Genomic DNA, 26,165 nt, shown 5'->3' with positions numbered 1-26,165 from the left:
TCAGAGTTGCCTCCTTATCTTATTGGTATATTCTTGACAACTCCAATCTTCTTGTTTATTTCCCCCTTTAAATTAAAGGTTTCCTAACTCTTGTGGAGAAAAGGGAAATATATGCTTGGACATGAAAATTGGAAAAAGCAATTTTTAATAAATTTGTTAATATTTATAAACCACTAAAGTTGCAATCTGTAATTAGATAATATTATATTATAATTTGATTACAATGATTTATTTAAATACTAAATAAAAGGGCTATGACTCTGTTATGTCACCGTTTTCTGTCCCTAAGTACCTCACTTCTCAAGGAGTGAAACTTCTCAAGTATAGAAAATAAGTATCTGAAGTTAGACAGGTTTTTGGCCATTTTGTTGGTCAGAAAGCAAAGATCACCACCACGAGTTGAAAACAGTCTGTAGTAAAGATACTTCATTTGGAAAGGTAGTGATTGCATAAATATAGTGTCTATTTCTGTGTGTGTTTGTTTGTTTGAGCTCACCTAGAGTTAAGTAAATAAAAATTAAGCTACTGATAGCACACTGAGTAAAGAATGGTCCTACTGATAATAAGTTAAACCATCCTTCACCCCTTTTATGTTTAAACTGATGATTGAAAGAAAGGAAAATGATGTTAATGCAGAAGATGTTACAACCGTTTTTAAAGGTATACTCACCAGATCCTGGACCTTGTGGTATGACATTGTGAAATAGAAATGCCAACTCTGAAGGCATTTTATATGCAGATAATTGGCATGTAGTTAATTGGGCGTTTTGGAACTGAGTCCAGAGGGTGTCCAAACTCATTTAGAAGTTAGTTGGCTTTTCATCACAACAGGTATGATTAAACTCCCTGAGGTGATGGAAGAGAAAATGTGTGGGAAGAATTATGATCATCTAAAGAGCCTTATGGGAAAAAAGATTTGGTGTCCAATATTGCACAATTTACCTCAGGTACCTGGAACCCGGGATATATGAATATCTTTGGTGTTTATTTGCTATCTTCCTTTTGTGCATGTGAAAAATTTTACAGATGTTGACTAACCTTTAATAGCCCTCCTTGGCTGTGGAACAGGTTAAAGGTTAAACTCAGGACTTCAGGCTAAGTAGTGCTATAATAAAGGCTGCTAATTTTTTTGATGATGTGAAGGCCTGCATGGGTGAGGTTAAAACATTGCACTGAGAGCCTATACAGATAACAAGGAACAAGTGCAGCTGTGAAATGTTTGAGACCACAAGATTGGGAAGAACTTCTTTGAAGCTTCTCTTGGAAGAGCCCTCTCCAACTGCAGGCATTTACACGCTAAAATCCTTAATGACTACTTCAAGGTCTATCTTAAACTAAGCAGTTTCTTGCTTTCTCAAGGTTGCCCTAGACCTGTCTTAAGAGGGTGCCCTAGACCTTCATTCTTTTGGTGTCAAGAAACTTCTACCAGGCTAAGTTGTGCCAATGTTGTCGTTTAAGTTAAACAACTGTTCCTTTTTTTCTCGTCCTAGGGAAAAGGTAAATATCATGGCTACCACAGAGCAAAAAATATGAAGGCAGAATGTCAGGAAGGCCTCTTCTTGTAGTAAGCTGGCAATGGTGATGCTGAGTTGGCACTCTGATCCAGTGAGCATTAAACATAGGATTAAGTCTGAGGATGAATTTCACTGCTTTTCTATATAGGGGGCTGAAATTTCCTGTGTTTTAGGTATTGCACACAAGCTGGATGGGAGAAGAAATATAAATTTGTGTTAAAAATCAGCTGCATATATTTTCACATGCATAGAAATTTAACTGAAATTTTTCTTTGAAGTCCGATGCTGCGTCGTGGTTTGCCAAATTCCTTATTTGTGCTACTGTACTTGGACAAGCTAGGTACTGTGTATGAGTAAAGATGATACTAAAAAGGAATAAATAGCAATAGATGAACACACAGTCAAAATATTTGCTAGACTGTTAGAAACCTTTCCTACTATCTGACCATGCTTTCTAAAATGGCCAGGTTCTATACACTGAAGTCCTTAAATCTTTTCCTTCTGTCAGAGGTCTGTACTGATTTCACTATTGTGACATACCAGAAAATGATTAAGTGGCAGATTTTTTTCTCTTTTCTTAAAGACAATCTGAAATACATTTCCTTAGACTAAAAACTCTTTCTGAACAGTGTAACAGCTCAAATACATACCTGTTTTTAAATGTGTATTTTTCTTTCTCTGAACTAAAAAGAAACATAAAGACAACCGATCTTCTAAAAGACAGGAGAACTGAGGAGAGAATGAAGTGGAAGTGATTTTTATTTCCTAAGTAACCTGTCTTGACTTGCTATATACCTTTCAAACTTACTTTACTCATCTGAACCTGTACTTATACAAGCTAGTGACTGTAATGATGGTGACATCACTGTTTTGTTTACTCTGAAATCTCTTTTGAGGGCAATCACAACAGAGGTGGGTTTAAAAGAGGTATTGATTACGCCTTAACTTTGGAATTTTTAATTCTGGTATACCTCAAACATGCTGCACTTGTCCTCTAGTATGCTTTTTCTCTTAGCTTTATATTATGCACTCCTCAGGCCTGTGATTATTTTTCTTTGTAAGCATTTAAAAACCACTTAGAACAATAAACCTTCTGGAAAGAAACAAGAATAACTTTGAACTCTTACCACATTAATATAAAATAAATACTTAGTCACAATTTTGCATTTAATACTACACCCACAAACTGTGTGGAGACGAGCAGTCAATACTTGCAAATCTTGGTGTAGGATCTGCCAGAATGCAGGTTGCTGTTGGTTTTGCTTTGACCCTATCGTTCATGTGCCTCATGAGATGGCCTCCATTTATGCAGTTGCTTCATTTAGGTTTGGTTTTGTTTCATTTTTGGGTTTTTTTGGCTGGTTTTTTTGGTCGGTTGGTTGGTTGGTTTTTTTTGTTTTTTTTACAAGACCATTCTTACATTACAAAATGTGACAGCATTTCCTTAATAAACAACTTCTCAGTGTTTTATCTTAGCTCTGCTGACTTAGGATGTATTTATTACTTTATTATTTACCGATCTGGGAGTGAAACTATTTTTCTTTTCTGCTTTTTACTAGTATTAGGCTTTATATGGCCAGTTGTTTTAGAAGCATTGACTTCCATGACACCTTTCACAAGTATGGGAAGGGGTATTTATTCTTTTTCAGATAGCCAGCCAAACAGCATCAAGAGCTACAACCAGTCTCCAGTATCTGATTTTGGATACCTGCAACTGGCAATTTTTTTAAAATGTTAAGTATTATATGATACTCATCTTCAAAATGCAACATCTTCTGGCTTTATTTGCAAATGTCTTTGGCTTTTTTATGGTCTGAACTTGACAAACCCGTATCCAACATGTAAAGAATGCACGGTGTAGCAGACCGTGTAAGAGAGAGTTTCATTTTTTCGAACTGCAATGTAGAAAGCATGTTGGCAGGGGCCCTGACTCAGTTTTTCTGATATACTCTGCCTCCTAGAAGAGGACTCTTCCCTCCCTAGACCCTTTTCTTTGTATGTAAGAGCATGAGGCCAGAATACCTCTTTCTCCTTTTGCAGTTCTAGCTTCATTCCTCACCCCTTCTTCCCCTGACCTCCTTTTTAACACCCAATACCTTTCTGATCCCCAAGAGATCAGCATCTTTCTCCCCAGGTTTACTCCACTTCTTTGCTTGGTGCCAGTCTTCTCATCCTACCCAGGTGTTTCTCTTGCCTTCTGTACCTCTGATTGTTTGCACTAGCATTTATATCTCTTTCCCCTTATCCTTTTTGTTTGGCTTTTTTTACTCCTACTCAAATGCTATTTGTTCTACTGCAGCTATAGGAACTGGTTGCTTGCATGTTGCACCCCTCTCCTCCTCACTCAGTGATTTCATTTCTTGAATTTGTGTTTGCTTCTGCCAGTATCAGATGCTCTAATGAGAAAGAAGGGCCAGTACTCTTATCTTCTTTCCCTTCAGGTCCTCTCTCCTGTTCTCTTTCAGTTGATGGCTACTCAGCCTGAGTCTGTCCTAGACATGGAAATGATACCTGCTTTCTCTGGGGAGAAAAGGTGACAAGGACTATGGAATACTGACTCCTAGCATTTTCTTCCTTCACCATTCTTAGGGTTCTTCTTAGGGGCTCTACTGCTGTCCCTAGAATGACCTCCTCTTATGATGACCTGCACCAGGTAAAGTTGTCCATGTTTTCATTAATGATATTATGTCAGCCTGTAAGAACAGCCAGTATTAACAGACAAAAACCTTGAGAAAGAGTCTACTTTGGTAGAGCTAATGGCTGTTGCAGTTATTCCATCAAACACCATCTTTTCATCTTTTTTGGGAGGTCTACGGTAACTTCCTGCCAGAAGTCAATACTTGCCAGAGCAGCTGATGACTGGGGGGTGTTGGATGGTGGTGTCAGGCTGGATGGAAGGTGCTTTTATCAGCCCCTAATTTCCTTCCTTTGAGCCCTGTAAAGTGCCTGATAGTTGGCAAGAAATTAAACAGCAGGACAGTAAAGTGCAAAGCTGACACTGATTGCTCTGCCCTAACGAGACAGGCAATTTCCTAATCAGAGATCTGTCTTATCTAACAATTTCTGCTTCTTCCATCCATGTCCAAGAATGTGGGGAGGGGTAGGGGGAGGAAAGGAAGGAAGAGGAGTGGAGGAAAAGCACCATAAAGCTTTTGGTGGATCAGGTACATTATCTTCTTAAAAACTGATGATTCACTTCTTCAGTGCCACATAAGCCCTATTCATCTCCTTTCATATGTTATCTTGTGTGTCAGTGACAGTTGCACTTACGCTCTTATGGACAAAGCTGGCCTGTTTTGATGTCCGTAATGGCTTTTTGGAAAAGGTAGGATTTGAACATTATGAAGTTCTGGTCAACTTGATGCAAACAGATGTATCACTTTCTATTCACTCAGACACCATGGCATGGGGAAGCTAGGCTGGCCTTTTCTGCTATAGCTGTGCATACGGTGACCAGATGGAATGCAGTGAGCAAACAAGTTTTTCAGCTCGGCAAACGACTGGGTGTTCACCTGCAGATATTGTTCTCAGTATAGTGCGCCAAAGGAAGTATGATGAATGAATGCAGGGCCCTACTGCCCTACTGTGCCTTGATTTGTCTGCTGGGTATTATCTGCTGCCAGGGAAAAAAAGAGTGTTAGAGCATCTCATCAGAGACCCCTCTTCGGAGGTCAAGAGGATAATGCAGAAGGAACATCCTTTAAATCTGACTGACGTTCACAACAGTAGGCTCCTTTTTTATGGACTAAACATTCTTCTCACTCTGGCTGAGTTTTTAGAAACACACAGTCTGCTGTCTTCTGAGTAATCTCACCAAATATTGTAGTTTACTGCACATTACGGGAAGTCCTTACTTTAGATATTACTGTTCTCTGGGTTGAGTCCCCAGAGAATGGAGAAGTTCTGTGCTTGTGAAAATGGGCTGTGTTCATGCCGATATCAAAGGAGGTGATCTGCCTCCCAAGACACCTACTTAGCACTAACTCTGTGGGACCTGAAGTTACAATCCACCCCATTATACCCATGCTGTCTAGTGCAAGATCATTTTTCAGTGGTTTATCTGAGTTGAAACTCTGCCAGTACTGTTCCTGGAAGAGAAAGGGACGGAACAGGTCACAGTTATACTGCAGGTGTATCAAGGCACTTTTTATCAAGGTAATTATTTTTGTGCAGGTGTAGCATACATTACCGACATGTTCCTCGAGGTACAGGTTATAGTGACCTGGTGTATACCCATGCCAAGTCATTCATTGGAAAGCTTCCTCCGAGTTGTATGGGTCAGGAGCTCTGGCCCTGGGGACAGGACGGCATCTGTGCCCGGTGCCATCCAACAATGTGTGCACCTGCTGTTCTCTCCAGGACACTTGCTTCTGTTCAGAGAAACAGCGAGTTGTTTCCATCTGCAGACTGATCTGTCTCTCCAATGCCTTTCCCGAAAACAAGCATGGAGAGGACTACTGGTCAACAAGGAGCTCTTCTTGCCCTTGCTCAAAGGTTTGGAGCCTTTTGCTATCCTGTGGCCAGCCTCCAAAGCAAGCGGGTTTCTAACGCCATGTAAGCCTCCTGCTGGTAGGCAGCAGGAGAGGCCTGGTTTGCTTCTACAGCCAGGTTTACATTTTTTGTCTGCTGGCTCTGCAGAGCCTCCTTTTATAGTGTTCTTAGTCCGATGTGGTGTTTGCTGATGGACACATTCCTTTCATGTACTGCTTCTAAAGCTACTGATAGGACCAGCAGCTCTCTTATCACCATGGCTTGATCGCCATGCTTGAGACCCAGTCCAGTTCTGCTCCCCTTCCTCACTCTGTCTTGACCATGATATATCTACATCGGTCAGTCTGCCTTCCCTTTTGCACTGCACCTCCTGTATCCCAGTCTGATCCTGAAAGCTCTGCCCCTCTCCTCAAGTGACCTATCCAGACTTTGTTGCTTTCAGAAGACAAGCTGGGACTGGGCCTGCAGTGAAATCACTGCTAGTTTCTTTCTGACTTCCAAACTATTCAGTGTTCCCATGCTGTACCTGCCAAATAAGCACTAAGCCCAAAGCATCCCAAAAGTGGTCTATGGTATTGGCTATTGTGGAGCTGTGTGGTGACTCTGCTTTGCTGTTGCACATCAGCTTGTTGCATTTATGGTGTCAGACAACTCATCCAGAAGTCTGCCTTCAGGGGGGAAAAAAGGGGCCACAGCATCCACCTTCCCCCCAACCTGCAGCGGGTCTAGTTGGGGTGAGAAGCCCTGGAGTGATGTATTGAGCATCTTATGCACAGAAAGCCTGAAGAGACCGTTCATCTGCTGTGCCTGTGGGTGCTCAGTCCTATCAGCACAAGGTGTTTGAGAGCTGAATGTGTCGGAGGAGGGTGTAATCTTCACTGAGGCAGACAAGGCAGATGTTATCTCCACTAAGCAAGTGGAAACAGCTGTTTCTGTCTAAAAAACTTCTGGAGTGAAGCTTTGCAGAGGCAGCCAGAAGCACAACCTTGACCCTACCTCCCCCCCCCCCGCCTTTTGAATTAAGGATTGTTGGACTATTTACACACGGGCAAACAATATTATTTTTGGAAATGACTGAATTATTCTGGTTACTTTTTTTATTCTCCAAAACAAAATCAGCCCCGGGCAGGCACCTGGCATGGAAAATTTCAGCTTTCGCGTTCACAGCCCGGCAACCGAGACAGGGGTGCTGTGCGAGGTGACCGGCAAGCTGCCGTCCTCACCGGCACCGCTGCCGCTCCCCGCCCGGCAGCTCGCTGCTGTCCCGCACGGAGGGCACCGGGCCCGGAGCCTCTCCGTGCGGGGAGCTCGCAGGGCGCGGGCGGCGCGGCCCGTCAGGCGGCTGAGGCGAGGCCGGGCAGCCCGCCACGCGGCTCCGCGTGGGACCGCGCACACCCCCCCCCCCCCCCGCGCCGCAGCGACGCAGCGCCGCGCCAGCACCCCCCCCTCCGCGCCAGGGGTGGGCCGCGCCGGGCGCTCTCGCTGCCTTCCATTGGCTGGCGGCGCTGCCCATCGCGTCCGGGGGGCGGGGGGGAGCAGCGGGCGCGCCGAGTCGGTCTGGGCTCAGCCCCCCCCCCCCCCGCCCGGCGCGGCGGTAGAAGTCGCGGCCGCCCCGTTCTGAGGGAACCGCGCCTCCCGCCTCCGGCAGCTGAGCGCGGCTCCCGGCGCGCCGTCCGCCTCGCTTTCGGCGCCCCTCTCCCGTGCGATCTCGGCGGGGCCGCGATGGAAGAGGAGCGGGCTGGCGAGCAGATGAGACCGTTGCTCACCACGGTAACGCGCGGGTGGGGAGCGGTGTGGTAGTGGTGGGGCGCACAAAGGGCCGCCGCGGGGCCGCTCCGCTCCCCCTTTGTCGGGGTGCGGCGGGACCCTCCTCGGGCTCCCCACCCGGCGGCGGCAGGACGCGGAAGCGGCGCCGCATGTACCTGAGCGCCGGGGGCTCCGCCGCCCCTCACGCAGGTGTGCCCGCGTACCGGCCTTGTGAGCGCGGCCGTGTACCCCCCACACGCCCGGGGGGCGGCGGCGGCGGGGCCGGGGCCGGAGCCTTTGTTCCGTCGCTGGCTGCGGGCGCCGCCGCGGCGTGGACTCGGCGGCTGCGTCTACCCCGGCCCCCCCCTTCCTTTGTGATGTCCCCGCTGGGCTTGTGCTGGCGGCGGTGGGCGGCGAGGCCGCCCCTGGCCTCGCCTTTCTCCCTGCCCCCGGCCCCGCTCGCTGACGAGTTCCTGGGCGAGGGAGAAGTGCGCACACATGGCAAGCGGCGAGCTTCCCCTCGGCCTCGTGGTCCGCGGCCGCGCAGCCTCGCCCGGTGGCGGATGCGGTTCCCCGACGGGTTTCTAGTCTTGGTGGGGGGAGATGGACAAAAGTACGGAGTTTGGGTTCATTTCCTTCCCGGGCCGGTGGCTCAGTAAAGCAGACGTGTGTTGCCTTACTTCCTGTGCTACTGAAAAATACATGTGGCTCCACAGTTGTAATTTCCCCTCCTTTCAGATGACTCAAGGTCTGGATTTTGTTAATGAGCCTCTGAGCCCTTACTCTGATATTCTCCCTCGAGGCCTTTTCCAAAAAGGTGTCACACAGCGACTTCAGTGCCTGAAGAGGAGGGATGTGTGGTTTGTGACACAAAGAGTACTGTGATAGACAAATAACGCTGAAAACATGTGAGTTTTCATCATCTTTCCGCTACTTCTCAAGGAGAGACTTGAGTCACAGTTGATAAAATTGGCAATGTAATGAAGTGCTAGCTTCCTGTGACATCAGTGTGTTTAATGTGACTTTAGTGTGACTTTCCTTTGTTATAACAGGAGTGTTGGTAACATAGTGGTTCAGAGGTCCATGAATTTTGCAGGTTCCTTGACAATCTTTGTATGTTTGCTTTGGGAATTAACATATATGCTCACCTCTAAAAGTTTTGTAGATCTGTTCTAGGCTGCCTCTTCACCTTCTTATCTCTTTCCAAAAAAGGCACATTCCCAACTTGTGTTAGCTTGTTCAAGATAAGTTCTTGGTAAGAGCAGACTGCTTGATAGGTTTTAATGCATGTACAACTACCCTGCCTCTCTGTAGGAGGTATCTCTTAGCTGGCAGGACGATACTTCCATCTTGTAAAGAGATGCTAGGCTGTATGGAACAAGTTGCAAAAGCTTTGGGCTTCAAGTGTATGGGGTTGAAGTGGAAGATGCTAATGGTTACCCTGGGGTGAATCCAGGTGAAAAGAGTACTGCAGACTTCATGAAGGTTAATGTGCCCAGCACATTGGTCAGGCCTGGTAGAAGTCATTTAGGTTCTGTTGTAACAGAAATTAACTAGGGGCTTTTGGGACAGATGCATGAGCTGCTGTACTACTGCACAGTCATTTCTAGTGTAGGTGTTTTGAACAGAGGTGCTCAGTGGAGTGGTCCAAGTTGGTTTACTCGCAACAACAACACTGAGTCAGGAGCCTGACTTTGGTGCCAGAGTGTATTCAGGAGGTAGCTGCAGCCAAGAGAAAGCTGAGATGGTAAGAGAGAAAAGGATTGGTAGGAACTAGAAAAAAGGAATTTCTAGGGAAAACTCATGAAGTAAACGGCTTAAGGAAAGGACAGGACATGCTGTTTACGTAGTATGTGAAGACTTAAAGAAAGGACAGGCAATTGCATAGTATAGCAGTGTTGGATTTGTTGTGGTTTTTGTATGCAAGAAGTATAATGAGCTAGTTAATCCAAAAGATGAGTATTTTTGACAGTGCAGCTTAGCTTAATTTTTCTAATTTTGTGCTTCTGGTAGTACAAGCCATCTTCCTCCTAGCAGAGCTTGCTGGAACCGCTTACATGTGCATAGCTTTTTCAGAAACAAAAATCTCAGTAAGATAGAAGAACTTTGTAGGAAGTGTGAATTAAATCTGAAAAGTGCCGTGGGTTAAAAATACAGAAGTATGGTCAAACAAGGAACCCCCTAACGTTTCCTTTTCTCCCTTCCTCCAATATTGGTATATCAGGTGGTTCCATGTTTATGTATTACGATATGTAATATATTAGATACATGTAATAAATAAGCTCTGGTGGTGCTTGTGTGGAGGAGCACCTTTGACAGTGAATTCCTCCCCCTCCCACCATTTACTTAATCAAGTATAAAATACCCTGTAATCTTGCTTATTTTGTGTTTTAGGTCCAGTCTTAAAGAAGAGAATCGTCAGGTGTTTAGGACATTGGTATTTTGAGATTACTTGGAGGCAATGTGTATATGAAAGTTGGAAGGGGGATGTGAAACAAATGGCTGATAAAGTTATCACAACCAGAGAGCAACCGATTGTCAGAACACCTGGGATGAGTAGAAAATGCAATAGGAAAAAGATGTAACTGCATAAATCCATGTTTCTTTAATACCTTATGTACTGTAAGCTGTTCTACACCTCAGCTTAGAAGAGATACACTGAAGATGCCTTAGAAAAGGTTCACTGAAGGGCAACAAGGTATGAATTAGTTCTTAGATGAGAAATGACTGAACAGGCTAGGACTTGTCAGTCTAGTAAAGATGATGGGACAGTGACATGGTAAGGCTTTATAAAGCTGCTGTGGAGAGAGCAGGCGAAGATGGAAGAGAAGGCACACGGTCAAATTGGAGTTGGGCTCTAAGTTCAGAACAAAAGGAGGTGGTTCTTTACTCAATGTACGGAATTCATAGGTATACCTGCTGTACAATGTGTACACAAGAAGTTTTGTCGATTGAAGGGGTGGTTGGACAAACATTGGAGGATAGATACACTGAGGTTTGTAAATTACGAGCAATAGCCTCAGGAAGTCTGAGTTGAAAATAGCTGGAGGTTCTGAGTTAAGGAGGAGTTGTGTGCTTGTCTGTTTTTCCTTTTGCTTCAACAGCTACTTACGGTTATTCTTTTTTGGTTTAATAGGAGTGGAACATATTAGTGTGTTGCTTTCTATACAGTGGTGAGTTTCACAGGTACAATGAAGGTATTAAAATGCTTGATACCGTGTACCAGTGATCTTGGTTCTAGCTTCTTGCTTTTGTCACGATATTCATTACTGTGTAGTTTTGTGGGTTTCTTTGCAACACCTGTAAGTAGCATTTAAAGGAATGTATATTGCAGTTCTATCTCCAGGTGTTTTGCAGGTAATATTTTCAAAATGCTTTGTTATCCTAAAAAAACCCAAAAAAAACCCCAAAAAAGTGGATGGAAACTTTTTTCTTTAGTATTTGATACTACTTCATGTATATCATAAAATGTTCACAAGGCCGTGGACCATGCATTATGGCTGACTAATGGGTTTCTTTGTGTCTTCTTTTTCTTTCAATGAAACAAATCTGGTTTTATCACCATTCTCTTGCAGATGATGAACTGAAAGTGGCTTTTGTTGGTGAAGGGCATATTTCCAGGCTTCTCCTTCTGGCTTTCCTAATCAAAGCATTAATATGGTCTGCCATGTCTCACTGAAGAGGGCATTAGTGTCCCTGTGCTTTTTCTGAAGTGGCTACGTGGTTGGCTGCCACTGCTATTTTAGCAGCTGTGCAGGCGCTTTATCAGGTGGGTTTTAGACTTCCCTGTTCAATAGTGGTTGTGTTTCAATGACAGCTTTGGGCTTTTGCTGTAGGCTTCATTTGAAGACTTTCAGGTTCAGCCCATTTTACCAACACACATTATTGCCTCAATGGGGTCTGTCTGTTCCTTTATACTGATGCATCTTTTTATGCAACAGGGTAGTGTCTGGTACTCCAACTTCTCAAATGCATAATAAAACCCATGCAGGCTTGTAGGAGTATAAGGTAACAGAAGTCAGAGCCACTTGAATTAAAAAATTAATAAATACAAAAATTGATGGGAAAAACCGAAATTATCAGAATCTGCTGGTATTTACAACTTCAGTGGTTTAATAATCAAAAATACAAAGTGCTTTTTCCTTTCAAGAAAATCTTAACTATAACCTGATTTTCATTAATGGATTTCAAGGGAGAGGCAGGTGTTTGGTGGCAGCTAGACTGGTATACATGATTTCTGAACTAAGCTTTGGTCCAATTACTGCATTTCAGATAGCTTAGTAACTTTGTCCAGCTATGTAGTACTCTTAGGTGGTTATTGAAAGAATTCCATTTAAAATATGTTGTAAGTCTTGGTTTACCTTGGTGGCACTTCACATAAGAGAATGCAAGTAGCATCAGTACAAAGTTTTACAGAACTGACTCTTCATATCTTTCCACATATCTTGGATGACTTACTGTTTTAGAAATTAAATAGTGGAAAGTATTCTTTTGTGTGGTTACTGGCAGCCTTATTTGACATGTAGCTTTTGTGATGGTAAGTCAGATGACAGGTCTCTGAGGATTATTATGCTGGTACATGTAAATTTTTCATATTAACATAGTAAGCTCAAACAGGTGTTTTCCCTTTATGTCTGGACAAGGGTAACTGAGGGTATGTTTGTACTGCAAATTGAGGACTCTGCAGGAAACTATCCTCCCCCACAAGTGCGTGGCATCTGGCTGAACACATGCTCCCCACAATTTAAAGCAATACGGTTACACTGGTGTGTCACTGCTCTAACTAAATAGCCCCGATGAGAGAATTTTACTAACTTGGCAACCTTGCAGACTTGGATCTATGACTTTTGGGAGACAAGCTGCTTTTCTGTATTGTGCTGTTTGGGTAAGGTGCACACCTCATACAACTTGCACCAGGCAGTGGGCTGCGAGCAGTGTCTGATCACCTCTTGGTTAAAGTACTATAAGCTGCTATTGAGTGTATGTGCTGGCAGTCTTCTTGAGTTCTTAAAAAGTTACCACGGCTATCAAAAACTTGTTGTGTTACCTGAGAACTTTTATTAGGCTTCATTGCAGTAGTCTTTTTTTGCTGTCCAGAATAAGTGGTAGGGTGTACTAAGTTGAGTAGTTGTTGCCTTATATCCATGTGGTTGATCTGCTTCTGTAGGTGAAGCATGGGGAAATATCACTGTGATTGTTGTTGGCTTTTGAATATTGATAACCTTGACACAAGGATATCTGTTACACAACATTTTTAGTGTACTAAGTAAATAGAACTGCTCTGTAACTAGAGATTGATAAAATAGAGGATAACTGGAATATACTCGAACTTTGCTAGAGAAGGTCTCCAAAGAATACTGCTATGCTTTTGGCATATTCTCGAATGATAAAGTTTAGGGACATGTCAAATTCTTGGCTAAAATTAAGATAGCTGTCTAGCTAATGTTTTGAAATAGTGGTACAAATTGTGAGATTCAGGTGAGGTTTTTGTAAGTAAGCAGATGGAGAAGAGCTCCACAAACTACTTAACCCGGTATATCTGTAAACATTGGAATGCAAAAATGAGACTGCTGATTCTTCTACTGATGATCTTGCAGTGTTCTTAAATATGTATTTCTAAACATACATTTTTACAGTTGGCAGTAAGTTAAAATATTACATTATTTTTAATTTCCGTTTAGAAAGTCCTGGCATATTGGAAACTTTTTTGTGCTACTGAGAATAAACATCAGTTGTGCAAGTATCTCAACTCTACTTTGCCAGCCCATCTCAATGGTTGTTAGAAGGGATTATCTGTAAGAGTCTGTCTTAGTTTGTGCTTTGCACCCTCAAGTTCCTTGTTTCATTGGGAGTTAAATTGCTGCAGTAGAGACAGCATGTCATAGCAAAGGAAAGGTGTGTTTTAACCAGTAGATGGAGCCGTTTTAGTTCCATAGCAGCACGCCTATTTACAGAAGTTTTGAAAACTTTGTTTCTTGAAGTCTTTCAGTCATTTTGTCTTTAGAGTATGACTCAGACTTCTTTTATTATTTCTTTATCTGCAGACAAGACTAAATGTTTTATTCTTCCAATAACAGTGCCAGGATTGTACAGCAGGAAGGCTATTCCATTTTCACAACTGTGCAAAAAAGAGTGAATGCTTGTGCTTTATGGGAATTGCAGTTATTCCTGTAAATTGTCCAGTGTCAGGTGAGTAGAGCTCTGTAGGCTTTTTACACCTTGTGTTGCCTGAAGGAATGTTTTGGAATCTGTGGTGTTGTATCTGACAGTCTGGATGCTCTTGTGACTTCTGCTCAGGAAAGGCTGTTAGCTCGAACTCAGATATTGTTTTTACTGCTCCAGGGCCTTAAACTAAATGGACTCAAAGCTATGTAATGGAATAGTTGTCCTATTTGGGTATACTTGCACAAGTTGTCTCACTTCAGCAATGCTAGAATGTTTCATAACCTTGAAACACCTTTGGCTTATTAATTCTAGCAAGTCCTATTTTAGCAGAAGTATTTGCAATGCTGTACTTGTATCATCTTGTATCCTCCTTCAGCATCCGCTTTTCTAAAAGGTATATTTATGCTTTTCTTGGAGTTTGACTGTTTCCCCCTGCATTTGTACTTAGTAATGTTCCTGATAGACCTTCCCTTTCCCCCCCACTCTTTCAGGTCTTAGTCACTGAAAATTATTCTTGGTGAACACGTCAACTTGAAGAGTAGGACCTTGTTCAGATCTTTATTTCGATCTCTTTCAATAAATGGTACTTTTTGAGGTATAGGTGTGCTGCCTTCTTTCCCAGATTCCTGCTGTGAGAGATATTGAAGTTTCTTGTGACTCATTTTTTGCTGATTTTTATAAATCTGTTTTTTATTTTTGTGTCTACTTAATCTCTTTGGAAGTTTAAATTTTCTACAAATGATGCAAAATGAGTACTGATATTTTTCATAAGACATAGTTGTGCTGGAAGTCTCCTTAGACTGTCTTGTTGTCAGTGTGGCTAAGACAGTATCCTGAAATACTAAAATATTTTTAAACTTAAGAACAGACTTGAAGGTTTGTTTTTGTTGTTTTCTTTTTTTAAATAAAAGGGAGTCTTCAGTAGAAGTTTCCAGATCAGGCACCTGTTGTCAAACTGTTGCCTCTATTTAACAGTTTCTGGAGCCTGTCTCTAGACAGAGTGGAGCTTCCTGTGAATGAGGGTTGTGGGCAGAGGCAGCAGAGAGGAATTATAGAGCACTGTCCTCCGTCGCCCCACCACCTGATGTATGTTGGAATTCTGCTATTTGGCCACCTACTCTGCCTTCTGCTACTGTTCCTTCTACAGTACAGCTATACAACTGAGGATCTGTTAGCTGAGGGCTGCTTTTAGGTGGGGACAACTGAGGATTCATGTGAAAATTTAACTTCTCCCCTCCCCCCCAGTTATTATCTTGCACTATGGGAGCATGTGTGTATTAAGACTGTGTATGTGGACAGCACATCTTGGAAAAGTTATGCTTTTATAAAGTCTAGAATTGAGATATTTTCATTTTTCCCTCCTGCTCATAGTTGCACTAGGCTGATTCCTCTGCATTTTCCATGACTAATGTCTACTAAATATATGCTGGCTGTGTCTTGCCTGGGATCTATTTTAGGATAAAGAAAAAGACAGCAAAGTGGCTGTGAATACGTAGGTTATGGCAAGGGTAGGGGTATCTCTTATTCCTTGCTAGAAAAAGCTAAAAATTTGCTTCAATGAAAAGTGCCACTTCTGAACCCCATGACTGTTTCACTAGCAAAGTATAATCAGAACACTAGATAATCTCTAATCAGGCTGTCCTGTTTGTATATATTTGCTACCAAAGAGCAGAAGGAGGTTAAAGCATACCTGTGTTCATAGAGGTGTTGTAATAGAATCTCATTTAGTATCCATTTCTGGAAGTGATTGCTTCTCAGGGCAAAAATTCTGTTGCCGTGTCAAGAGATTCAGGCTGCTGTGTTCTGGATCTCAGAAGTTATGCCAAGCAGAAGCATGTGTGATTTCTTTTAGGGTTATGAGTAAGATAGTACAGCTGGTAAGGTAAAATCATGTTTATTGCTAATTGATCAGACTTCAAGTTCACTTTTAGAGGCTTCAGTTCTTCAGATTTGTCTCTTACATTTGTAAGAAAAGCATGTGTAGCAGATGCTAATGTGCATAACATCCTTTTGTGCAAAGATGTATTTTCTGTTTCTGTTGTATAACTTCAGCTTTGGAGGAAAAAAATACAGTGTTTTCTCCCCTTTGTACTGCTCTCCACATCCATTGTTTGTTTCAACTACAGCAGAGCTTTGGCTTATCTAACTCCGCCCCTGCACGATTAGATAATGTCTGTATATTCCTCCCACTCCTGCTTCCACATTCCATGTACTCTGTTTTGCATTCAAGCTCAGTCACAGGTTCCCTTTTCTTTCATGCTGGTCCTTTATCAGGCCTGCTTGAATTCCTACATGCAGGAATAGTCCCTCTTGTGCTTTGAGGAGCCTGTCCTTGAAGATCAGCCAGCTCTTGCAAGCTTTTCCTTCACCCTCCATGGTGGTCTTCCAGGAGATTCTACCAAGAAGATTGCTGAACAAGCTGAAATCTGCTCTCCTGAAGTGCCATGTCTTAGCTGTATGTACTGTGTCTTGCACTGTACACTGTACTACTTGTCTTTCTCATTTCTCTGTGGACCCTATACTCCATAATGTCATGGTTGCTGTGGTCAAGGCTGCTCTTGACTTCCACATCTCTGTCTCTTCCTTGTTTGTGAGCAATAGGTTCAGCAGAGCATATGTTCCAAGTAAAGCAGTGTTGTAACCAGCCCTTCGCATAGATTGAAACTCATGTTTGTTAACTTTCCAGTCTGACTTTTCTCAGGAGCTTGTACCCATCTCTTGCGGCACTCCAACCGTATGAGTTGTCTCGCTGTCACTCTGCAATTCCTGCGAGGTTATAGCTCTGCAGCAGTGCATGGACTAAGTCATCCTGTTGCACTTGTGTGCAAGTGCTTGAGATGGGCCCCCAGCCATGCCTCTTTCACAGGGGAAGTGTGGGAGCCTTCTGTCATGTGTTCCCCATGTCTTCAGTTAAGTGTGATAACCTTTCTCCACAATGCCTAGTTCAAAGTTTTTTAACAAGCTTAATGTGCTCGGTGGCAAAGGATACTATTGCCATGCTTTGTCAGGTGGATCCTTGTTCCTGAAGGAGGTTCCCAGTAAAATCTCTGCTAATAACCACATATTGTCCCTCTGGTGCATCTACTCTACCCTGAGCTTTTTGCTTCTAACTGGAGAGATGGAAATGCCACCTGGGCCTCTTCACCCTTGCTCACAGTGCTCAGTAGTCACTCTTGATTTGCTCAGTAATTGCTTTTTAGAAGTGTCACTGGTGTCCACATGATTAAGCAGGAAAGTGCAATAATTTGAGGACTGGATGAGCCTCCGTCTTCCCAAAACATTATTCAGCAAGCAGCAGACCTCGCAGGGCCTCCTGTTTATCTTCCCTGTTGTGCAGTGTGTTCATTCTCTCCTCACCTGGAGAAGGCCGCTGCTGTCAGCAGCACCAGGAAGGAGCCGCGGGTGCTTCTTGCAGCCCAGCACTGGGACAGTGATATCCTCCCTGTGCATTTCTTGGAGTTGGGATCTTCGATGTGTGAGGGGCTGTTTTTTTGGCTGGTATTGGAGACTTCACCCTCTAACATATTGCATAATTTTGAACTGTGTTTTGGGAGCATTTGTAGCTTTGTTGTGTGAACAGCTGTGAGATCTGTTAGCTGCCTCTGTTGGCTGAGCCCTGGGAGGTGTGCTGTGCCCATTTATTTTTATGTTGTTAAACTATTAAACCTTACCATCTAGTTCTGTTTGCAATACAGATTTAAAGCACCCATGTTGATGTGAACGTTTTGTTCTACTTGTGGTTGGTTTCTGATAGACGCATCATGTCAATATTGTTTTAACAACTCCAGTATTGTAAACTTGCTTGTAATGACTGCTATTTCTGCAAGGCACCTATTAATTAATAATAATTATTAATGTTTTTAGTCGGCTGGTGCTGTTGTGTTGGCTCATGATGTTGCATAATTTCCTGGCTTCTCAGCTAGGAGGGACCAAATGCAAGAGATTGTGATGTTCACATTTTACCAGGTCATGTACCTGTAACAATATACATCTTTTTCCCTTAGCTTGAAATACTTAATGAGGTATTTATTAAACACTGTTATGTAGAGGGAGGCAGTTCTGCCATATTGGAGATGCTTCAGCTGAAAAGCCTGAATTTTCTTCTCTCTTTCTCTCTGATATCTCTAAACATGATTTTTTGCAGGTGGAAATACTGCAGCTTCAGTCTGTGTTGTAGGAATTACTTTCTTTACCTCTGTATCTTTTATAGAGGGGTTTTAACTGAAAAATGCTACTGATGCTTACTAGTGCTAGGTAAAATTCAAATATCTTCTTTTCTAGTTGCTTCCCAGAAAGAACCCTCAACAGAAGGAATCCTTCTGTGGGTTCTCTGACTAACAAGTCAAAGGACTGATTGCAAACTCTTTAAGTAGCATTCTAGTCAGTAAGGTAAGATTATTCAGACTACTGCTACGTTTATTGCTTCTTTGTTTGTATTAAAAAAACCCAAAACAAACAAGCTATTGGAAAGATTGTATTTAAACTACAGCTTGTGATTATTTTTTTTCCCTTTGGGTGGTACAGCACCATTGTGAGGTTATACTATTATGTAAGCAAATACATTTCTTTAACATGTCAAACGTATTTCCAGACAGACTCCACGTACTAAAAAGAAAATGAGAAACTTCTTATTGAATAGCCACAGTTGATGTTACTGTTGGTGAAATTCTTCATTGTGTTTGGCTACACCCTACTGGCCATGCTTTTTGAAACTGTTTATATAAAAACAGAGCATCTGATAATTATTATGACTTATTTAAGGAAGCGATAAACCCCAGGAGCAGCAGAGATCCTTTCCTTTCTCAGCTTGATTTTTATTAACATTGCTGTGCTTGTCTGCCATTGAGAGATCTCAAAAAGGAAATGAAGGAAGCATACACTTGTGTAATTAACATTTGGTTGAATTTCAGATAGATGATGGTAAGATAGACATGTCCCAGCTTACAAATTAACTGTACAAACCCAGTTATTGAACAGTTAACATTTTAGATTTTAAATGCCAGCAAATTTATTAAAGCTTTTCTAACTGATTTTTGTGGCAATTCTTGAGTTTGGAAAACTGTTGATGTATGCCAATCAAAAAAAGGAATAACCTCAACCAGGTTTTTTTTGTTGTTGGCATCAGTGTTGCCATCCATTACCTGCCTTAACTGCTGATGCTGTATAAAATGCTTGCAATTAGTTTAAATTTTTTAGGAACATAACCAGAGCTTATTTTCAGTGTATTTTGTCATGTACTTAGCTACACTGACTTTGCTTGCTTTTACTGAAATGTGTAATTGCATGTGATTCTGTCTATGGTAAGGATAAATATTCTTGGGTCTTGTTTTATACCCAGATGCTCTAGGTAGAGCTTCAGTTGAGAAAGTTTAGTTTATTGAGAAGTTGAGAATATTTTTCCTTAAAGTCAATGGAATGAACATTTCTTATGAAACGAAGTAAAATCATAGCTTCAAGCCTTCAGAACAGTGGACACACATACACACACACACACACACACACACACACACACACACACACACACACACAAAAAGATTAAGTACCTGATTGCCCAAGAAAGACAACAAATTAAATAGGGGTAGGGTGCTAGGTGTTTTTTTTAATGGCACAGCTGTTCACAAATGATTTTGTTTGACATGATTAAATGTACTTAAATTATGGTCTGTTTATAGACAAATTCCAGTTGTTTATAACTTTTCTATAGTGCAGATGTGTTTGGTACCTAGCCAGTTGGTGTATAGTTAAGGAAGAAGATGGCTGTATTCTATTAAGTGAAGACATATAGTGTTAGTCTGAGGCTTTTAATTCTTGACCATGAGTAAGTTGCCTTTGCTATGAAGACACAAATGAAGGGCAAAATATAAATAGGGAACTGAAGAAATTTGATATGCTAAAGGCCAAAGAATATACCTCCTACTTGCATTCTGTGCTTTGAATGGACAGAACCTTTTGAAACAAGAATGCTTAGTGCACTTTTCTCATTGGTGATGGGGCTAACTTACTGTAACTGATTGGGTATGTGGGATTTTGGCCAATCCTAAAAAAGCAGCATTTTCCAAGCTATTTGCTGTATTAAGTAGGGTGACTAATTTCTGTGACATTCAGTGGTTTCTTGTATGACTGTATATTTACTCTGTTTGCATTTATGGTAGCCCAGGCTGGGTGTCTGATGATTATAAACTTCCGGATCCTGGAGGCAATGTAAAAGTGAGAATTTGCATGTTAAAACAGTAGTTCGCAAACTGGGTGTACTTTTCCAGGTCAAATTCCATATTCTTCAATGTGTATAAGGGATGTGCACTTACCTGCTAGACCACATACATCAGCTCTGTAGCCATGTTTCTTTGGGGAAGGGGTAGGGGAGTAGGTCTGCGTTTTAAAAGCTATATTGTGGATTAACGCATTCACAAATAATTCAGCTTCTTGACAAAAGATTTGTTTTCCTTTGGCTGTCTTTAGAAGAAATCTGTAGGGCTTGATGACCACTGGTTAGGTCATTGAGTTTCAAGCAGCTAAGGCTGTAGTATTCTCTGTTGCTGTAAGTGGTTGCTGCAGTATACTTTGAGTTGAAATTACCGCTGGTGCATACTTTGAGTAAAGTCACATGTGTCCACTTCCAGGTACTGGGGGAGGTCGTAGCCAAAAGGTGAATTTGTTGGCAGTGGAGGCACCAGGGAACCAGGAAAATACGGAGGTTTTCAGAAATGGCTTCTAGAGAATGGTAGCAGTGTCTCCAAACAGAGTTTAAGTTTGTTTTAGAGGTTGCAGAGGTGCAAAAAGCTAAGGAAGAGACCTGGAGAATGGCACTGTAGGTGTCAGGGCTGGAAGTGGTGCTGTGGAAGGGCAAGGCAATGGAGCTGAGTACTTGTGGAAGTGACAGGGTATCTGTGTTTGTATGCAAGCTTGTTTCTGGAAATGGAAGCGTACAACATGCATGAGTTTCTACTTGAGAGTAAAGAATACGTACCTCCAAGATGGCATATTGGCTTCTGTGTTGTGACTTGCATTACTGCTATTTCTTGCCAAGCTTACAGGATCAATCCTAAGTTTGTGGTGATATATGACATGCCTGTAAACAGTTTCATGTATTATGGCAACATTATGATATGGAAAACCTGTTTCTTGCTTCAGTTGTCTGACAGTATAAAACAGGCTCTTGGGCAAAGAAAGAATATTTCCCTTTCTGTCTTTGAGAGTTACTAAAAAAAAATCCAAATGCCATGAATGGGTATAATATGCTGTACAATTTAATGAGATCTTAATGGCTTTTTATTAGTGCATGGATTTTTATTAGTGCATGGATTTTTTATTTGTATGTGTGTATTTATCTTTAAGATGTACTAAATTTGAATGGAAGAAGGCATGTGTTGTTACAGAAAAGTAAAGAATAGACATGATCTTAATTTTGAGAACTTGTCTCCTGTAAAACTCTGTATTTTTTGTGTTGTGCAAGTCTAATATTTCACTAACAGATCATTGATAAACATATTTTAAGTCCTTCAGTTTTCCTGTAGTGAAGAATACTATGGGAAAGAGGAGAATAATCTGGGAACTACTTCCTAATGCTTATATGGGAGTCATTGATAAGCCAATCAAGAAATCGTGGTGGTGTGAGGATTGATGCAGGGCAAAGGGGAGCTTCGTGGTGTCCTTCTGTAGGCTTTGTGGCCAAGGTAATTCTTGAGAATACCATGGGAAATTCATGTGTCACAGCAATCAAGAGAAGTGAGTTTTAGGTATGCCTTGACAAAGCTGCTGTTCTCCCCCTTTCCCACTTCTTTCTTCTGTTTCCAATTTTGTCATAAAAGTATCCAGTGGTTTTCTTTTATCCTTAACCTCGTCTTTCGACAAATGGCCTCAAGGGAATTGGATTGTCATTGGGTGCCCTGTTCTATGTGGGGAGTGACTCTATGTTCCTGTGATGGGGAAAGTTTCCCATGGGAAGTCTCCTATAAAAAAAAAAGGGGTTTTGTGACTCTGAGAAATTGGCGTGCTTTCTCCACATGTCTGCAGAGACTGACTTGAACTGTAGCATTGGAGAGAAGTTTCTCGTGGTGGCTGTAGACAAGTGCCCTTCTGTTAAAGTGAGAAAGAGAGCATTTGCAGCTCTGCAATACTTCTGTTTCTTATACTGCTTCATATATAACTAAACACAGAGTTCCTTCCAAGTAGTATAATGTCACCTTTCCTTATGTTTCTGTGCTAGTATCTCTCCACTTTGACATGAATGGCTAAGCTCCAAGTGAAGCGCATTCCTTGTTCCTTCTGATGAGTGCAACTCCAAAGCATGGCTTCTCTTTAATGACTAGGCTAAGACCCACAGCAGCTTTTCCAGTGTATTAATTCTAGGCAGATAGTAATGAAAACTGAACTGTAAATGATGACCTGGATGTGACTGTGGTGTTTGTTGAAGTTTGGTTCTCTCTGTCTTGTGCTATTTGTATTACTATAGAAAGGGCTGCTAAACCCATTAGGTGCCAAGAAACCAGCTTTGTCAAAGTACCGGAAATTGAAGAACTTACAAAAATAATCCTGTTTTCCCTTTGATATACATAGTGATTGTGTTCTGAGACAGTCATCAGCAGTGATGTCCTAACTTTTCATCACCTGTGGACAAAAGTTTCGAAACAAGTTATATGCTTTGTGTTCTACCTGATAATAAGGTCACTAATCCTATATTAATCCAAGCCGTAGAACACGCAAACCAGAAAAGTAACTCTGTTGAAAGTGAAATAAAAAGTGTAAATAAGCTCACACAGTGTTAAAGGAGCAAAGCTCTTGCAGTTGATGATGAAAGCCTTTGTAAATGAGATAGATGGTCTTTTGTTAACTGTCCTCTGTTGATTACATACATTAAAGTGTTAAACTTACTTGTAGCAAGTAATTTGACAGAAGTCTGATTAATGGGGATAATAGTTTATATCAAAGTTGTTCAGAGACTAGATGTAATGAAACAGCCAGAATTACTTCCTTTAAATTGAATAATTGATGTGGTCCTGTCATGGTATTCTAAGATCCCACTTGAGCACAAGCAAGTCTTTTTTCCATCATGGAAAGTGCCACCCAGCCTACAGGTACAGCACAACAGGCAAGTATAGGACTCCATGTCTTCCCTTGGAGCTGAGGGCTCAGTGAGGTTTCTAGTTTTAAATACTTCCTGGTGCCTCCTTTTTATGAGTCTCTGTTACTACAGTAGAGAGCATCTGTAATACAAGGCCTGTTCATTATGTGTTTGTAAAGATGTGGTTCCTTACTGTCAGGGTGGTATAGTTTGGGAGAGTTATGGTCATGGCTTCTTAGGTTATGTATTGTCCTGTTATGAATGGTGGCTCCTTGAGTGTCTTTCTAATTTAGAATAGGTAGAATTTTCCTCTGTAATTTCGTAAGTTTCCAATAAAAGCCACTTAAGCAGAAGATTTTTGTGTTGTGTCTTTATTGCTTTTTATTCATAAAATCTTGGTGAAGAGGATAGTGTTTGCAAAATTCTGAGTTGATACTTCAGAATTAATGTTAAATGTTAAGGATATTCCACCTCAGCAATGTTGGCACAGATGTATCTACATTAGAATCACAATCATAGAATCATTCAGGTTGGAAAAGACCTTGAAGATTATCGAGTCCAACTGTAAATGTTTTTGCTTTCTATTAATATGCATTATTTGATAGTGGTATTGGTAACATTAGTAAAAAAGACTTGAGTCAAGTTAGTTTGCCACACCTGGGAAAACACATGGCTATCTATCTGAAAGATTTTTTTTTTTGAGGAGAGGGAGGAGAGAGGAGAAAGCTTGGCTGTGGAATGTAATACTGCTTTAAAGTGTCAATAGGTACATAGAGCTATTAAGAAAATTCTTATTTAAAGAAAAAGGGGTGAGTTTCAAGAAACCATTGATGAACTTTCTTCCACCACCCTCTTCCTTCAACCTTCTTATAAAGTGTTGGGCTGTGAATGTTACTAATGTTATCTTTCAAACCCGCATTGCCTAATGCTACTTAATTCTTGTAGAGCTTTTAGAGATGTGGGGTTACTTTGCAAATTCAAATGAAGACCCAGAGCAGAAGTGAAGCCTGCTGACACAGTGGTTCCAGAAGTTTGAATTGTGGTGTAATTGTGGAATGTGTTCACGATGATACCGTGAACACTTGTAAGTTAGTGATGCATGTTTGTGAATCTGTATAAGTTGCTAATAACATTACATTGTTACCAAAACCACAGTTACATTATGGAACTAATCAAAAGTGGAAACAAGCTTCAAGTACATAGAATAAGCTTTTCTTCAGGCCACTTCATTGTTTCATTTCCTAAAGACTAAGTGTATATGCATTGCAAGCTTCTCAGCAACTTTTTGTTTAACATACTACTGTAACAAATTGGTACTTGAGTATGCAGCCTGATCACTTCCTCCAGTAGAAAAGGCTGGAAGAACCATAAGAATATAGAGAATGATGGTTGTGCTCTGTACTATTGTATAATAGCTTCCTTTCTGAGGTTATCAGAATTTCATGGTTTTCCCCATTATGGTGTCTGTATGAGTAAATTTCAAGTGTTTAAGCATCACTACCTCAGTGGTCTAAAGAAGGTTGTCTACCCCTCCAATTAACTTGTCCATGAGTGGAAACTGGGAGTTAATAGCAGCATCAGTAAATACAAATGATTTTTGAAGTGGACTGCTTTCAGGTTCCCCATAGTGTCCTGGTTATGAATGCCGTAATTCTAAATTGAGCAGTTCAGTCTTCCTTCAACAGGAGAGCTTCCTTTTGGCATAGTTTCTCTGTCCCCGTGAGAAAAGGGTGTGTTACACTTTCTTTGAGTCCCTGTCTTTGAGGGGACTCAAAGTTACCCTGTCTTTGAGACCTCAGACAGCATAAATAGCTTTCAGTAGATGTTGACGTGCTTATAAATATTTTAAAATAGCCATTTATTTGTCTCATTATGCTTGAATGATTTTGCTTCATAAACAGTTTTTTCCTAAAATAATTCTTCTGCTAGTGTTGGTTTTGATATTCGGCAGTGGAAACTGATTCAAATTTTAAAGACAGATCTTTTGGAAACCTCAGTTTTTGAGGAAGTCTGTAAAACATTGTTAAAATCAGATATGTAATTATTGTTTCTAGTTACTTACATCTCAGTCAAAAGCTCTGAAATTGATGTTAAGATGGCCAAAAGCTATGATGTTATATTCCCCTAAATAGAATATTTTAGTAAAATTTCAATAAAAAAGTATAATTTTCTACCAAAGTTGAGTGCTTTATTGTATTTCAGATAGACTCTCGTTGGTTAAGGTTAGGATGTAGTATAAGCCAGTCAGAAATGTGAGAATAACAGCAAGTAATTTGATGGACAGGTTAATTTTTTTGTGTGTGCCCTGACTTAATTGAAGTAACATTGGAAAAAATGAATGGATATGCTTATAATATGCATATGATCTAGGCAAATGAGAATTTTAACATTAGAAACATGGAGTTGCCTGGAGGGACAAGTGCATTCAAATTTTTCCTATTTGAATATTTCTTTACATATTGCTTTTAGCTGTAGGTGGAAAAATTTCAATAACTGCTCTTGAGTGTTGTTTCTGATGTATCTTGTATTTTATTTTTCAAATTCTCTCTTGTATCAATTTGAGGTGGGAAACTGTCTTTGGGATCATGGAATGATGAAAGCTTGGTTTGGTTGCTAAAAGCCTTCTAGTGGAAATGTTCTTCCCCTCAGAAAAAACCAGTTAAACTTTTAAATTTCCATTAATGCATATTTAATTAAGATATCTGATTGCAGACGTTTGTTTGATATAATCACACGTCCCCAGGGCTGTGATCTGTAGTTGTTCCTCTTTTATATGTCACAGTAAAAGCAAGCATTGGATTCTGTGTAGATGGCTTGTCTACACGTTTGTTAGCATTAGAAAGACCTGCTTACTCTGGAGACTTGGTTTTTAAATCACTGAAAATGTCATGCAATTTTTTCCGCTTTCTCTGTTTCCCCTTGTCTGATGTTTGCAGAAAACTCATTTGGCTGCCAGATGCAGTTGCCATTGACTAGATCAACTCCTGCTTTTTTTTCTTCTCCAGCATTTAGAAGTTTCCTACTAGCTAGGAATTCCTGAATTAGAAATGTTAACGTGAAATTCTTGTAGCCATTGGATATAGCATATTGGATTCAGGTGGCTGGAAGGTCTTCTGCTTAAGTCTCCAGTCTAGATGATGTATTTTATGTATTTGTCTTAATGTTTGGTTTACTGTGTATTTGACTTA

At 41.2% G+C, this 26,165-nt stretch overlaps 1 protein-coding gene across 2 annotated transcripts in view; it reads left to right on the top strand.

Annotated features, from left to right (window-relative positions):
* Nucleotides 1-7,089: 7,089 nt before the first annotated feature.
* SLC4A7 (solute carrier family 4 member 7) overlaps nucleotides 7,090-26,165 on the top strand; it is an 89,580-nt gene continuing 70,504 nt past the window's right edge. For both annotated transcript variants that reach the window (XM_030512303.1, XM_030512313.1), the window contains exon 1: nucleotides 7,090-7,775. In XM_030512303.1, the coding sequence (XP_030368163.1) occupies nucleotides 7,728-7,775 (48 nt within the window). In that variant the 5' untranslated portion in view covers nucleotides 7,090-7,727. The remainder of the gene's footprint in view (nucleotides 7,776-26,165) is intronic.

This window comes from Strigops habroptila, chromosome 1 (genome assembly GCF_004027225.2).
Source record: "Strigops habroptila isolate Jane chromosome 1, bStrHab1.2.pri, whole genome shotgun sequence".
NCBI lineage: Eukaryota > Metazoa > Chordata > Aves > Psittaciformes > Psittacidae > Strigops > Strigops habroptila.
The sequence above is the reverse complement of the archived record's forward strand: the minus strand, read 5'-3'. Positions and strand labels throughout refer to the sequence as shown.